At 38.1% G+C, this 14906-nt stretch overlaps 1 protein-coding gene across 2 annotated transcripts; it reads left to right on the plus strand.

Annotated features, from left to right (window-relative positions):
* Positions 1 to 8189: 8189 nt before the first annotated feature.
* On the plus strand, positions 8190 to 13382 carry LOC111787866 (carbamoyl phosphate synthase arginine-specific large chain, chloroplastic). 2 transcript variants are annotated; one of them, XM_023667944.2, is made up of 5 exons: positions 8190 to 9770; positions 10422 to 11114; positions 11404 to 12964; positions 13054 to 13082; positions 13200 to 13382. In XM_023667944.2, exons 1-3 carry the CDS (start codon positions 8427 to 8429, stop codon positions 12943 to 12945), a joined length of 3579 nt encoding a protein of 1192 aa, XP_023523712.2. In that variant the 5' UTR covers positions 8190 to 8426; the 3' UTR covers positions 12946 to 12964; positions 13054 to 13082; positions 13200 to 13382. The 2 variants fall into 2 exon arrangements, with proteins under 2 accessions (XP_023523712.2, XP_023523711.2); XM_023667943.2 differs by having other exon boundaries at positions 13054 to 13382.
* Positions 13383 to 14906: the final 1524 nt, after the last annotated feature.

Raw genomic sequence — 14906 nt, forward strand, 5'->3', positions numbered from 1 at the left:
CTTGAAGGTGGTAAACACATCTGACTTGTGTTTCAGAAAGTAAACCCATCAGCTTTCCACTTCTTGAAGGTGGTAAACACATCTGACTTGTGTTTCAGAAAGTAAACCCATACCTTCCTACTGAAGTCATCGATGAAGGTGACGTAGTACCTTGATCCACCAAGTGATGAAGCTGGAGATGGTCCCCAGACGTCTGTATGGACCATTTCCAACCACACTTTCTTCGGTTCTCTGGCAGCCTTTGTGAAACTAACTCGTTTCTGTTTGCCCATAACGCAGCTTTCACAAAGACCTATATCAACAGATTTTAAGCCTTCTAAAGCTCCTTTCGCAGTCAGCATCTTCATTCCTTTGACGCTCATATGTCCAAGTCTATTGTGCCATAGACTTGAATTGGAAGCACTCTCAACAGCAGCAGTCATGTTTATACACTCTGCAGTAGTGTATAAGGTTCCGGATTTTGTGCCACGTGCAACAACCATGGCGCCCTTCACAATCTTCCATGAACTCTTTCCAAACTCTGCTGCATAGCCTGTGCTATCCAACTGACCAATAGAGATCAGGTTCTTCTTGAGACCAGGAATGTATCTGACATCTTGTAATGTCCACTGATTTCCTACTGGAGTTTGTATGGAGACATCTCCCTTTCCTTCAATCTCCAAGGTTTTGTTGTCGGCAAGATACACCTTCCCGAAATTTCCTGATTTGAAATTTCGAAACAATTCCTTACTTGGAGACGAATGGAACGATGCACCTGAATCCAAAATCCAGGATTCAGTTGGGCTATCCACACTAAGGATTAAAAGGTCCTGAGCATCTTCTATTGTATATATAGAATCATTATCATCTTCAGATTTATGATTCTGCTTCTTCTTCAGTTTTGTACAATCTGTTCGAAAGTGTCCTTTTCCCCCACAGCTCCAACACGTTACGTTGGGTTTGTTTGGAGATTTTTCCCGGTTCTTTGATTTTGAACGCCCATGTTTGTTTGAGCTCTTTGATTTGCTTCTTCCCCTTCGATCAACACTGAGAGCATTGTCTGATGAATCTCCAGTTTCCCGTTTGCGAATACTTTCGCTGAGAACTACATCTCAAATCAAACTTCAGTTTATCAGATCCTCGGGAACTGCTGATTGCGGCAACAACAGTATCCCATGACTCGGGTAAGGATGACATCAAAATCAACGCTTTAACTTCATCTTCGAAATTAATTTCCACCGAATCCATTTGACTTATGATCATATTGAATTCATTTATATGATCAGCAACACGTCCATCTTCAGACATCTGTAGATTGAACAATCTACGCATCAAATACACCTTGTTCATAACCGACGGTTTTTCATACATATTTGACAGCGCCTTCATCAGATCTGACGTTGTCTTCTCCTTGATGATGTTAAACGCCACATTTCTGGATAGCGTCAATCGGATCATCCCTAAGGCTTGTCGATCCTTGAGCTTCCACTGTTCCGTGGTCATGGTATCCGACTTCACCCCCAACAGAGGTTCGTGAAGATCTTTTTGGTACAGATAATCTTCAATCTGCGTCTTCCAGAAACCGAAATCGGATCCATCGAACTTCTCAATTCCAATCTTTGAACTTTCCATCTTCACAGATCGTGGTGAATTTCGCCTAGCTCTGATACCAGTTGTTAGGATCGCACAACAACGCACACGCTCGATCTAGATGAACACAAAGAATGGGAGAGTGAAATTGCAAGGAGAACTCTGGATAAAAGGATTTTTTTTTTTAATTGATGACTTCAGGTACAACAAGAGAGAGTACAGAGAATAGAAAATACATCTTCAAAGCTCTACCGAACGAGATATATATATGGTTTAGTTTACGATATATAACTTTACCAGATTTAGCCATCTACTATATATAGCTATTTACCATATATAGCTTTACCATATATAGCTTTACTATATATAGCTTTACCAAATATAGCTTTACCGGATATAACCGTTGACCAAGCTATAAATAAGGAGCAGGCTCCATAACCTAACACGTTATTTGCTGTATGTTGGCACGTGCCCGTGGATTTGCACGTGTCATTAAATTGTATGCTAGTTTAATGTGCTTAAGTACGAACTAATGTGAACGTGAACGTATGCTGTGTATGCTGCTTAGTTTGATGTGATATGTTATGCATGTGATGATATGTGGTCTCTGAATGATTATGGCATGATTGTATGGAATATGTGAGTGTGAACAGCATGAATTGTATGATATGAAACACGGTAAACTGTCTGGAATCATAACCCCGATAGGAATATGTATGAAATGTGAATTGAAAATGAGAATGACATGAAGCATGGAACGTGACAGGGGGGTTATGATCATTAATGATAAATGTAGAAGTAGGGGGGACCTCATGAATTATGTGTGTTCATGCATCTAGGGGGATACCCCTATCCCATCACGAGGGTACGGACGCGTACATCCAATGGCAGGACAACGATCATTATGCTTTGCATAGCGCTGCCGTGACGGTTCTAGTTTTAACGGGTCTCGGCATAAGAGGCTCCCAGAGTATGCCCACCGGATAAGGAAAGTGGCCCAGCGGTGTGCGAACTAGCTGGTGAGCCCATACTCGCATGTATGGGCTGTGTGTAGAGTATATGGTACACGTCCATGATTACCCGTTAGGACTGCACCGTAGGGAAAACGAAATGAAATAGAATGAAACGAAACGAAACGAAACGAAACGAAACGATAGGTCCCATCATTTCATTGCATGTGATTGTTGCATAACCCCGATAGGGGGTCACTTACTGAGTATTTCTTTAAATACTCAAGCCATGTGCTACTACATTTTTCAGGTTAAGGCAAGGCATTCCTGTACGGCTGACGACGGCATCGCAACTCGAGATCATGGCACATGCATAGGGTAGTAGTATTTGTTTTCTTAGACTTAGGCTAGACTAGGATGTTTTTAACTTAAACTCTTATTCATTTTGTTTAGTCTTTTGTTGTGTCCTTTTAAACATGTTTTCGAAACACATAAGTCCATGGCTGTGTTTTAAGATAAAGGTTATGTTTTATGGAATTTTGATGAAGTCTTCCACATTTAATGTTTATGGTACGTATACAGTAGCGACCTTAAATTAAGTAAAAAATTTCGGGTCGTTACATAAGATATGCTAGCATGTCCTAGCGATCATTACAAGTATATATTGAGAAAAGTCAGAATGACTACTTAGATGATGTGAGTGTTTCGGAGCTAACTTTTTTATGTATTAGGAGCTCAAAACTTCTTTGAAATTTCTGGAAGATCCTTTGAAATCGGCACGAAAAATAGATGAAAAGAGTTTGAACAGGACAAAAACATCACACACGACTGGAGCATCTCCTATGTGCAAGTATACATGCGACTATCCACACGAATTTGGAGGGAGTACATGTTCTCTGCGCATAATATGTGGCGAGCACGAATAGGCACGTCTGTGTCAGTTCTTGTCGGTGTTATAGTTAGGGTACCAAACTCTTTCTTGACCTGAGAACCTAGACCCTTAGCTTTTCTTCTTAAGTTTTGAGTTCTTGCTTAAGGACCATGGTCCTGAGTTTCTAAGTTCATGGTTACGAGAACTTTGGATCTTGATCCATGTTCTAGTCCTCATCCTTAGTTCTTAATTCTGTTCTTGTCTTTAGTCTTGTTCTTTATTTTTGTTCTATTCTCGTTATGTTCCCTAAGACAATCCCATTAGAATTTATGGTACAAGAGACTTAGTCTAAACCTGCCTCTAGGGTTTCATGCGTTCCATGCGATACAATTTGAAACCTATACCCAAGGCTTCTTAATTCCAAGCAGTGTAGTCTGAAACCTGCATCCAAGACTTCTTTTGTTACAAGCGCACTGTCTTAAAACCTATTCCCAAGGCTTCTAAGCGATATAGTCTAAATACCTACACCCATGGCTTCATATGTTTCAAGTGGTGTAGCTTAAACTTGCATCCAAGACTTCTTCGTTTCAAGCGAGGAAGTCTGAAAACCTAAATCTAAGGCTTTTTACATTCTAGGCCATGTAGTCAGAGTCATGAACATATTGTACCGTGAGAGGTTTAGGGGTTTCTTGAGTTTTTTAGTATGAGAACCTGGGTTCTTTATTCTTGAGTTGTACCTAGCGTTCTTCTTTGGCTTGTGTTTGTCTTTCCTTGGTTCTTTCCCTCCGAGCTTTTTGTTAGTTTCTATTCTTAGGTTCTTATTCTTGAGGCAAAATTCATAACATACTTTCTTAAATTTTACTTAAATATCATAAATTAGGAAGTCACATAGTAACATTCATAAGTTATTCAACGTACCATGAGGTCATGAAATATCCCTTGAAAATTCTAGAAAGATCTTGAATCTTGGTCATGGGTCATTAGGGGTAAGTTAGTCTTTTGCCATCCGTCTTGGCTTATACCCTAACATGTTCTAGAACCTTCGAGATCTTGTATAGATCTTATTAAGGTCATACTCAAGTTTCTTATAACCTTGAGAAATCTTTAGAGTCTTGAAAATTTTGTAAGGTTCTTATAGGGACATTTTGGTCATTTACCAATTTCTTCGGTTTAGGTTCTTAACTTCTCCCAAACTTGTTGAAATCTTAAGTAAAGTTTTATGTCCTTATACATAGGTCTTCCTTAAATCCTCGATTCATTTGAAGGATGTTTGAGCCTTAATATACTTTAAACATCTCTAGGGGTGTTTTAGTCAATTTTACCCCTAATTTTTTGTTTAGTACCTAAACGTACTCTAATGACTTTGAAACTTTACCTAATCTTTAAACACAATGAAATAAGGTTATTTCGAACGTTATTTGGGCCATGGATCGAGGCATCATGCTCATTTTGCATTGTTACTTGGTTTACCTACTTATTTTTATCCAATGACCACCAAATTTCAAGTATACGCCGATTTTATTTAGTGGGTTATTTAAACATTACTTGAATCTCGAGCAAATAACTCAATTGAGACTAAAGAAAATCACTCGATTTGGGGATGAGACGCGTGTTCAGGTGGCGTTCCAATTTGAGGCGTGAGTCTTAGGTCGCAGGTTGTGGATCATGTGTGTTGAGTGTAGGTTTTGGGTCCAATCTGAAACCGATGAATCCTTCTTCTCGACCCGAAGACCCTTCAGTTTTTCTTTTACGAATCCCTTTCTCTCACTTCCCGAACATCTCCGACGACGTTTCTGTCATCTCTCCTTTCCAAATTTGGCTGCTCTGCGTCTCCATTTACTTCCAACGTGTTTTGTTCTTAGTGAAAGTTAATATTATTTAATAAATTTTAAAATCATTTCTTCAAAAAAAAAAAAAAAAAAAAAAAAATCTAATGCCTTGTATAATTAAATTGCAGCCTTTTTTGAAATAAAATTTGGAATCAAATTGTTGTTTTTTAATGATAGAAATTGATGGAAAATAATTTGGAAGAATGAAAATGAAATGACGAGAAAAGACCTTATCAATTATGGAAATGTGATCCCCTTTGGGTTTGTTCAAAGGTTAAGTTAGGAATTTGGTGTTATTATCCTATTTGGTCTTTTGTGGAGTGAGAGGTCAAATAATAATTTTCAACAAAACTTTCTATTTTTATTTTCAACCTAATTTATAAGATTTTCATTTATTTAAAGTCAACCCAATAAGTTTATAGTCAACCAAAACGGTACGAGTTGGGTTGATGAGGTTTTTATATTATCGAGTTTTTTGAACACGCTGGGATAAAGACTAAATTTTACCTGGTTGAGAATTATCCTGAAGATTTGATTCTTGAATGTTTTGGATTTATTTGGTTCAATTCCCATTCTGTTATATAGGTATATAGGTACAGAAATCAACTGATTCATGTATAAGAATTAGTATTATTACGAGTATATAAAATTTTGTTTAGCATTGCTATGAGATATGAAGTCATTGTCATTTTGTATTAAAATGAGACTGTGTAGGTGGAGAGATACACTTGTAAACATTTTGGTTATAATGATTAGCTACCATCACAAATATAGAAAAATTTCTTCTCTACGAACCACGTAAATCTTTGTGTCTCTTTATTTATTTATGTTTGTAGGTACGTGAGTACAATCGATTTTGCTCCCGCTTTTGCTACAATAAATATTTGAAAATACCGAGATTAAAATAGAATAAAACTCAAACTACAAGAATCAAAATGGTATTTTAACCTAAATTTTGTTCGTGTTAAAAATCAAGCCACCTATGAAAAAACTCGAGAAAAATAGTCATTTAAACGTGTTATTCTCTAAATTAATATAATTTTTTTTCGATTTGGGCTAGATTGATTTTTTTTAAAATTTGAAAATTCGTATCAGTTTGCAAGGTGACATTTTTTAGGTCGGGTTAACCTACCAACTCAAACATAGGGTTACCGTCCAACCTTAGTTTTAAATATTTAACATTTTAATTTTATGATATTTTAGTTATTAATAAAGTATAATACTTTTAAAAGATTAAAAAAAAGAACAACTCGATAATTCAACCAAAATTAAGAATTGGATTGGACTGTAAACTCCATTTAATAATACACCGTTAAGATTGAGAGATGATGTGACTTGCTTTGACATCCAATAAATTAAATATTGAGTGATTTATTAATTCGTCTTTTTAAATACTTTTTAAAAGTATTTTTTAAATACTTCGTTTCGAAGTGGACATCACTATTGTTACACTTTCTCACGAGACCCCATGAATTTAAAATAATTTAAAATATTAATAGACGATAACACTATGAATGAACCGAGACCACATTTAAATTAGACAAATTTTAAAGACATGATGACAAAGAACATGTAAGTAAGAACAAACTATGTTGAAAATACCTATATTGATTTGTAGGGATAATCGTCACTTTAAGTAGAGGAATGTTGAACACAACTCTATGTGGAAAACATTCGCACACTTATTTACAAAACACTCAGTAGAAATTATTACTTTGTATTGCTTGACATTTCTTGAGATGATAAACTAAGTAGGGTGGGGGTATTTATAACCGATGATAAGTAATTAATTCCTAAAATTTCTGAACGTCTCATCCTAAATCATTTTCTTAACATAAATATAGTCACTCATACAATGGTTGGGCTTAACGCTATTGGGCTAGTGATGATATTTTAACAAGGAATATTTAACGTGACCATATCGCAGGAGATGTGGAGAAATGTCGGGATCATCAAGTACCGAATCTAGGTTCCAAATCTTGATCATGGGTCGTTACACAAACGACTGGATTTTTTATTAAAATAAATTCATTATACCTTTTTTTTTTTTTGGCTAATGGGACAATGGTCCATACTACCAAGCTTTATTAAAAAAAGTGGGAAGGAGAAATCAATATCTATTTTTTATGTCCTTTACCACTTTATGTAGTCTTATGCTTGGAAATATTGTAGTATGAGATGCTCCTTTACGTGGTCTTTATGTAATTAATTAAATTCTATCTTGAAAACGAGGGTATAAGGAAATTCGAATCGGACCAAACTGGTCTAACTAAACCGAACCAGACAGCGGTGACGTCTTCCCTTGATTACCTATGCTTGAGAACAACGGAACCCACCAAACGAGCGCATATGTACCACATAGACCTACCCTTCAGCTAGCACATCCTCATGCTATCAAAGCTATGAAGGGAAAAGAGCCCGCATAATATCATGACATACATAGATATCGTAATGTACACGTTCGTACTCATCACAACAGGGAAGTACTCTACTATGAGATGCTCCTTTATGTAATTAATTAAATTCTAGCTTCAAGACGAGAGTATGAGGAAACTCGACCAAAAAATTGGTTCAACTAAACCGGACCGAATCGGTCTAACTAAACCAAACCAAACAATGGTGACGTCTTCCCTTGATTACCTATGTTTGAGAACGACATAACCCACCAAACGAGCATGAACCCACCAAACGAGCGCATATGTACCACCTAGACCTACCCTTCAGCTAGCACATGCTCATGCTATCAAAGCCACGAAGGGAAAAGAGCCCGCATAATATCATGACATACATAGATATCGTACTCATCACAACAGGGAAGTATCCCGATACAAAAATGAATGAGATTCCCATAACTTTAAATCATGACGTAAACGTATGATGCAGATCATACGTTTATGAATACATATGTGCAGTGCCACAAGGGTAATGTTGGTATTTTTTAAAAGATTATAATAGAGAAATTGAGAGGGCAGGAAGGGGCAGGCGCCACAGCAATAGAAGCCCTAATATTCAAACTCTGCGTTCATATGTTCTACAGAACCTTCTTCTTGTTTCCACCAACACACTGTTGAGTTGCAGCCAGCCATTTTTTCACTCTGCAACAATCGAACGCTTCAATTTTCAACTTCAGAAAGCTTCGATTCATTCCTTCTTTTTTCTCTGACGCCTTAAAACATTTCTGTTCTACTCTCAGAGTAGAGCTTAGAAATGGGTTACTGTTTGATTTCCTCTCAATCTCTCACTTCCAAGTCCATTTTGTGTCGATCGTCGTTCATTCGTGGTTCTTCCGGTTCGTGTTTGTTCAATATCAGCCATGCGCGGTGTTTTTCTTACTCCAGCAGAGTCGGATCGACTTCTCTCAAGATTCAGCCGTGGCAGGAACGGCTCTATCCGGTTGGGAAGCTGTACAGGCGAAACTGTTTGGTACGATGCGAGAAAAATGATGAGAAGACGATAAAACAGACTACAGGAGGGAAAATTGGGAAGAGGACTGATTTGAAGAAGATTTTGATTCTTGGTGCAGGGCCCATTGTGATTGGGCAGGCGTGTGAGTTTGATTATTCTGGTACTCAAGCTTGCAAGGCGTTGAAAGAAGAGGGATATGAAGTTGTGTTGATTAATTCGAATCCGGCTACGATAATGACGGACCCGGACTTGGCTGATAGAACTTATGTTACTCCGATGACACCAGAGCTTGTGGAGAAAGTGCTTGAGAAGGAGCGGCCGGATGCTCTGTTGCCCACTATGGGCGGCCAGACGGCGTTAAACTTGGCAGTTGCTTTAGCTGAAAGTGGTGCGCTTGAGAAATATGGTATTGAGTTGATTGGAGCTAAGCTTGATGCAATTAAGAAAGCTGAGGATAGGGATTTGTTTAAGCAGGCTATGAAGAACATTGGGGTTAAGACGCCACCTTCAGGGATTGGGAATACGCTTGAGGAATGTATTGAAATTGCTAGTCAGATTGGAGATTTCCCTTTGATCATTAGACCAGCTTTTACATTAGGGGGTACTGGAGGTGGGATTGCTTACAATAAGGAGGAATTTGAGTCTATTTGTAAGGCGGGTTTAGCGGCGAGCTTAACATCCCAGGTTCTGGTGGAGAAATCATTGCTGGGTTGGAAGGAGTATGAACTTGAGGTCATGAGGGATCTTGCTGATAACGTGGTGATCATTTGCTCCATTGAGAACATTGATCCTATGGGGGTTCATACAGGGGATTCCATAACTGTGGCACCTGCTCAAACTTTGACTGATAAGGAGTATCAGCGACTGAGAGATTATTCCATTGCTATCATTAGGGAAATTGGTGTTGAATGTGGTGGTTCAAATGTGCAATTCGCTGTTAATCCAGTTGATGGTGAGGTGATGGTGATTGAAATGAATCCCAGAGTTTCCAGGTCCTCTGCTTTGGCTTCCAAGGCTACTGGTTTTCCAATAGCGAAGATGGCTGCCAAATTGTCAGTTGGTTATTCCTTGGATCAGATTCCGAATGATATAACAAAGAAAACGCCTGCTAGTTTTGAGCCTTCAATTGATTACGTGGTGACTAAGGCAAGTTTTTCTGCATAAGTTTTCTTTTTTTGTTATCTTTTGAGTGGTTTTGGAATTGAAAGTAATGGGATATTGGTCCGTTGTTTAAATGATATATACAGAATATTATATACCGGAAAGTTTAGCATGGTTGTAATTTGTGATTCATTCATTTAAAAACTTCAACATTGTCCAAAGCCCATACTCCTGCATAGTCTTTAAAGATAATTTGTTGAGCTTGAACAATCAATTGAGAATAACAAAGTTTGTGTACTCCAAATCTTAGTTCTTTGGTGTATAGAAAATCCATAGTTGTATGGTTCTATGAAAATCGAGCATAGTATAGAGGAGATTTTGAATGTGCATATTATTCCTTGTCTATGGTAAACCCATTTCCTTAAAATATTCTATCTCACATTTTAATGCTAACAGTTTTGTGATCGAGACGATATGTTGTCCTTGCTATGATTGTTATATTCATTTAAGAAAGTTTGGTATAGTGTATATGATTAATACAGAATTTCTATATCGTCCTGCGAGCTTACTTGATGTCGTTTGATACTTTATCCATCTTTTGATCTTCATTACTTTTGCTCCTGCTTCTCCCCACACCTATTTTCGACATGTTTACATCTCTTCTCCCTGTAAGTGTTTTTGCATGTTTTCTTGTAGATTCCCAGATTTGCTTTTGAGAAGTTCCCAGGTTCTCAACCAATCTTGACAACTCAGATGAAATCAGTTGGTGAGGCTATGGCTCTTGGCCGCACTTTCCAAGAATCATTTCAAAAAGCTGTAAGATCATTGGAATGTGGATACTCTGGATGGGGTTGTGAACCCATTAAACAGCTTGATTGGGATTGGGAACAATTGAAATACAGCCTCCGAGTTCCTAATCCAGATCGCATTCATACTATATATTCTGCAATGAAGAAGGGAATGAAAGTAGACGATATTCATGAGTTGAGTTACATTGATAAATGGTTCCTTACTCAGTTAAAGGAGTTGATCGATGTGGAACAATACCTCTTGGCTCAGAGCTTGTCTAATCTGACCAAGGAAGATTTCTATGAAGTAAAAAGGAGAGGTTTCAGTGATAAGCAGATAGCATTTGCCACTAAATCAACTGAGAACGAGGTGCGCTCTAAGCGAATATCTTTGGGTGTCGTCCCAGCTTATAAGCGGGTGGATACATGTGCTGCAGAATTTGAGGCAAATACTCCTTACATGTACTCTTCTTATGATTTTGAATGTGAATCAGCTCCAACTCAAAAGAAAAAGGTTTTGATATTGGGTGGTGGCCCTAATCGTATTGGTCAGGGTATTGAATTTGACTACTGTTGCTGTCACACGTCATTCGCTCTCCAGGTTTGTGTTTCATATTTTAAATAATCGAAACATGCCCATGAATTAACTGGTACGGTTTAGGAAGCTTATCTTATTGCAATATTTTTCGATATTACTGATAATTAGTAATCTAGTATGACAGATTGGCTTGATTCCATTCTGATGCAATCTTATATTATTAGGTTATTTTGATTGCCACTGTTAGAGCACTGTTCTGCATATGATAGTTATATCATGTACAGAAAATGTTGGATGATTATTCTTAACCTTAGTTTGTACCTTTAAATTTTCACCTAACTTGTTTTTGTAGGATGCGGGATATGAAACAATCATGATGAACTCGAATCCTGAAACAGTGTCAACAGATTATGATACGAGTGATCGGTTGTACTTTGAACCCTTGACAGTTGAAGATGTTTATAACATTATAGATTTGGAACGTCCGGATGGCATCATTGTACAATTTGGAGGTCAAACACCATTGAAATTGGCTCTCCCTATACAGAAGTATTTAGATGAGAACAAGCTTAAATGTGCTAGTGGTGATGGACATGTTCGGATTTGGGGTACATCTCCAGATTCCATAGATGCGGCTGAAGACAGAGAAAGGTTCAATGCAATCCTCAAGGAGTTAAAGATAGAACAACCAAGAGGGGGCATTGCCAAGAGTGAAGCAGATGCTCTCTCCATTGCTAAGGATATAGGATACCCAGTTGTTGTCCGCCCTTCTTACGTTCTAGGTGGTCGAGCAATGGAAATTGTGTACAATGATGACAAACTAGTGACTTATCTCGAAAATGCGGTGGAAGTTGATCCAGAACGTCCTGTATTAGTCGACAAATATCTGTCTGATGCTGTTGAAATTGATATTGATGCATTAGCTGATTCACATGGGAATGTGACAATTGGTGGGATAATGGAGCATATCGAGTTGGCTGGCGTTCATTCGGGTGACTCTGCTTGTTCACTCCCAACGAAGTCGATTCCATCATCTTGCCTCGATACTATTAGGAATTGGACAACAAAATTGGCGAAGAGACTAAATGTCTGTGGGCTTATGAACTGTCAGTACGCAATCACTTTGGCAGGGGAGGTTTTCTTACTCGAGGCAAATCCACGTGCTTCCCGAACGGTCCCATTTGTTTCTAAAGCCATTGGGCACCCATTGGCTAAGTATGCTTCCCTTGTTATGTCCGGGAAGTCTCTATATGAGCTTGGCTTCACGAAAGAGGTGATCCCCAAACACATGTCAGTGAAGGAAGCCGTCCTTCCTTTTGAGAAGTTCCAAGGCAGCGATGTCCTATTGGGGCCTGAGATGAGAAGCACGGGTGAGGTTATGGGTATTGATTACCAGTTTCCTATTGCATTTGCAAAAGCCCAAATTGCTGCAGGGAATAAGTTGCCACTTTCTGGAAGTCTGTTCCTCAGTTTAAATGACCTAACAAAGTCCCATCTTTCCAAAATAGCCACGGCATTTTTAGAGCTTGGATTCAGCATCACTGCAACTTCTGGAACTGCCCATGTTCTTCAATTGCAAGGCCTTCCTGTCGAGCGAGTGCTGAAACTGCACGAGGGGCGGCCTCATGCTGGTGACATACTTGCTAACGGGCAAATTCAGTTGATGGTAATCACTAGTGCTGGTGATGATCTCGATCAGATTGATGGACGACATTTGAGGAGAATGGCTCTTGCATATAAAGTTCCGATAATAACTACGGTTGCTGGAGCATTGGCAACTGCTGAAGCCATAAAGAGTCTGAAGGCGAGCTCGATTTCAATGATTCCTCTTCAGGACTACTTCGTCGAGACAACAAGTGGGAGTCAAAAGGACTTGCAGTCAGCTTCAATATGATTCTGCTGTATATACATTTGTAAGTGTTCATATTACTTAACATTCTTCGTCGTATTAGTTATCTTCTGGCCTACCGATTTATTCCGTTTCGCCTTCTGTTCGTCCCAGGTTCCCCAAGTTCGGCTCTGCTAGTCTATGTAAGCTTATGATAGCAAATTTTACGTGCGACACTGCTGTTTGATTTGGACTTAAACTAGTAATTTAAATAACTTTCATAATTATACAACTATTTCATGCTGTTGGTATCTTCCCAGTTCACAGCAGTGGAGAAAAATCTTTCAGATGTCTCCATTGTAGGCATGTAATGGCGTGTGCTCAGTCCTCCATTTCAAGGGTAGATATAAATCTAGTTCCTCCTTGACTGTGAAGAAGCAGCCTCCATTTATGAATGCTTGGAGAAACATTTTCAAATAAGAATCAAAGAGTTGAGGTATAAATTTCTTGGATTCTCTTTCAATGCATTTATTTGCCATTACTTGTTTTGACCTGCTATGTCCTAAATAGGTAAGACATCTTTAGAGAGACACCTATCAATCATCAAACTATGCTTCCAACCTTAAAAGTTCTAGAACACTAGTGAGGAGAAGTTTTTTTCTTTTAAATTTCTATAAGATTTTGAAAATTTAAGGTACGAAAAGAGCGTGTTATGATCGCTACTATTGAAAAAAAAAAGAGAAAATCTAACATTTCTATATAGTTTTCTTAATGATCATAGTTGATACCTTTACTCTGTTCTTGGCTCAAGAAACATAGAGGCGTGCATGGTGTCACAGCCTTGTTATGAAGAGAGTGTGTTATGATCGTAACGCTGCATGGTTAAAAATGTACAACTGTGACACATGGCTTGTCACATGGCTTGTGTCTCCCTTGTTCTTCTCTTCTCCTTTACCTTATGGCTTGATCTTTTTGTGCTGACCCGAATTTTGTTTTGTATTGGTCTTTTTATTGTTTGTTTTGCCTTTGACTTTTCTTTTAACTAGTCTAGTTTACACATAATATTGGTCCACACTCTCGATTTGGAATTCATAGTTTGACTTTTGCGGTAGGCTGAATAGAGAGAGTCCGATTTAAGAGTAATTGTTTGTCATTAGTTATCGTCTCTCAAATATAGGCCTCGGAATATCCTTAAGATTTTCCATCAAACCTCGTTGTGATGAATATTGATTTTGAATAAGTGCTCCTTTATCCTTACGATTACTCATCAAATTCGGTAGCGATGATTATGAATTTTCATAAGTTTAATAAGATTAATATTGATTTGTATAATTGCACAATATCTTTTCGGATAATAAAATAGTCTTAAATATCAACTAGGAAGAAAATGGAATTCACAAAAATTCATTTTTGAACCAACACTACAACAACAATAGAAATTTGCTTCAATCCAATCAAATATGACATCACCTGCACGTCGGTAAGTTATTACGTGCATCTCACCCTTTTTTTAGTTCATAAAATGCAACTAAAATACACCCTGCAACTAAACTTCGTAGTTTGATTCTAATTTGGCAAAGAAAGTGTGATGAGGAGGCATTCAATTAAGTGTGAAAATTGTGAGTTTGTAGTTTGTTTTTTTAGAACATCTAATCAAAGTCGTTTTCTAAACTGCAATTAGTTAGACCCAAAACATCACTTCCATTGTTTAGAGACGTGACCGTTTAAAATAAACGTGTTTAAAAAATTCGATCAATCAAACTCAATTAGTACGCTTTGATCGAGTTTTAAAAGCCCTTTTGTTCTCCTCCCCAACCAATGTGAGAGGTCACAATCCACCCCCCTTCGGGACCCAGCATCTTTACTGGCAGATCGCCTCGTGTCTACCCCTTTTGAGGAAGAGCAAGAAGGTTGGCACATCGTCTGGTGTTTGGCTCTGATATCATTTGTAACGGCCTAGATCCACCATTAGCAAATATTGTCCTCTTTGGGCTTTCCCTTCCGGGCTTCCCCTCAAGGTTTTAAAA

The sequence above is a fragment of the Cucurbita pepo genome, chromosome 2 (assembly GCF_057944985.1).
Source record: "Cucurbita pepo subsp. pepo isolate OVF chromosome 2, ASM5794498v1, whole genome shotgun sequence".
NCBI lineage: Eukaryota > Viridiplantae > Streptophyta > Magnoliopsida > Cucurbitales > Cucurbitaceae > Cucurbita > Cucurbita pepo.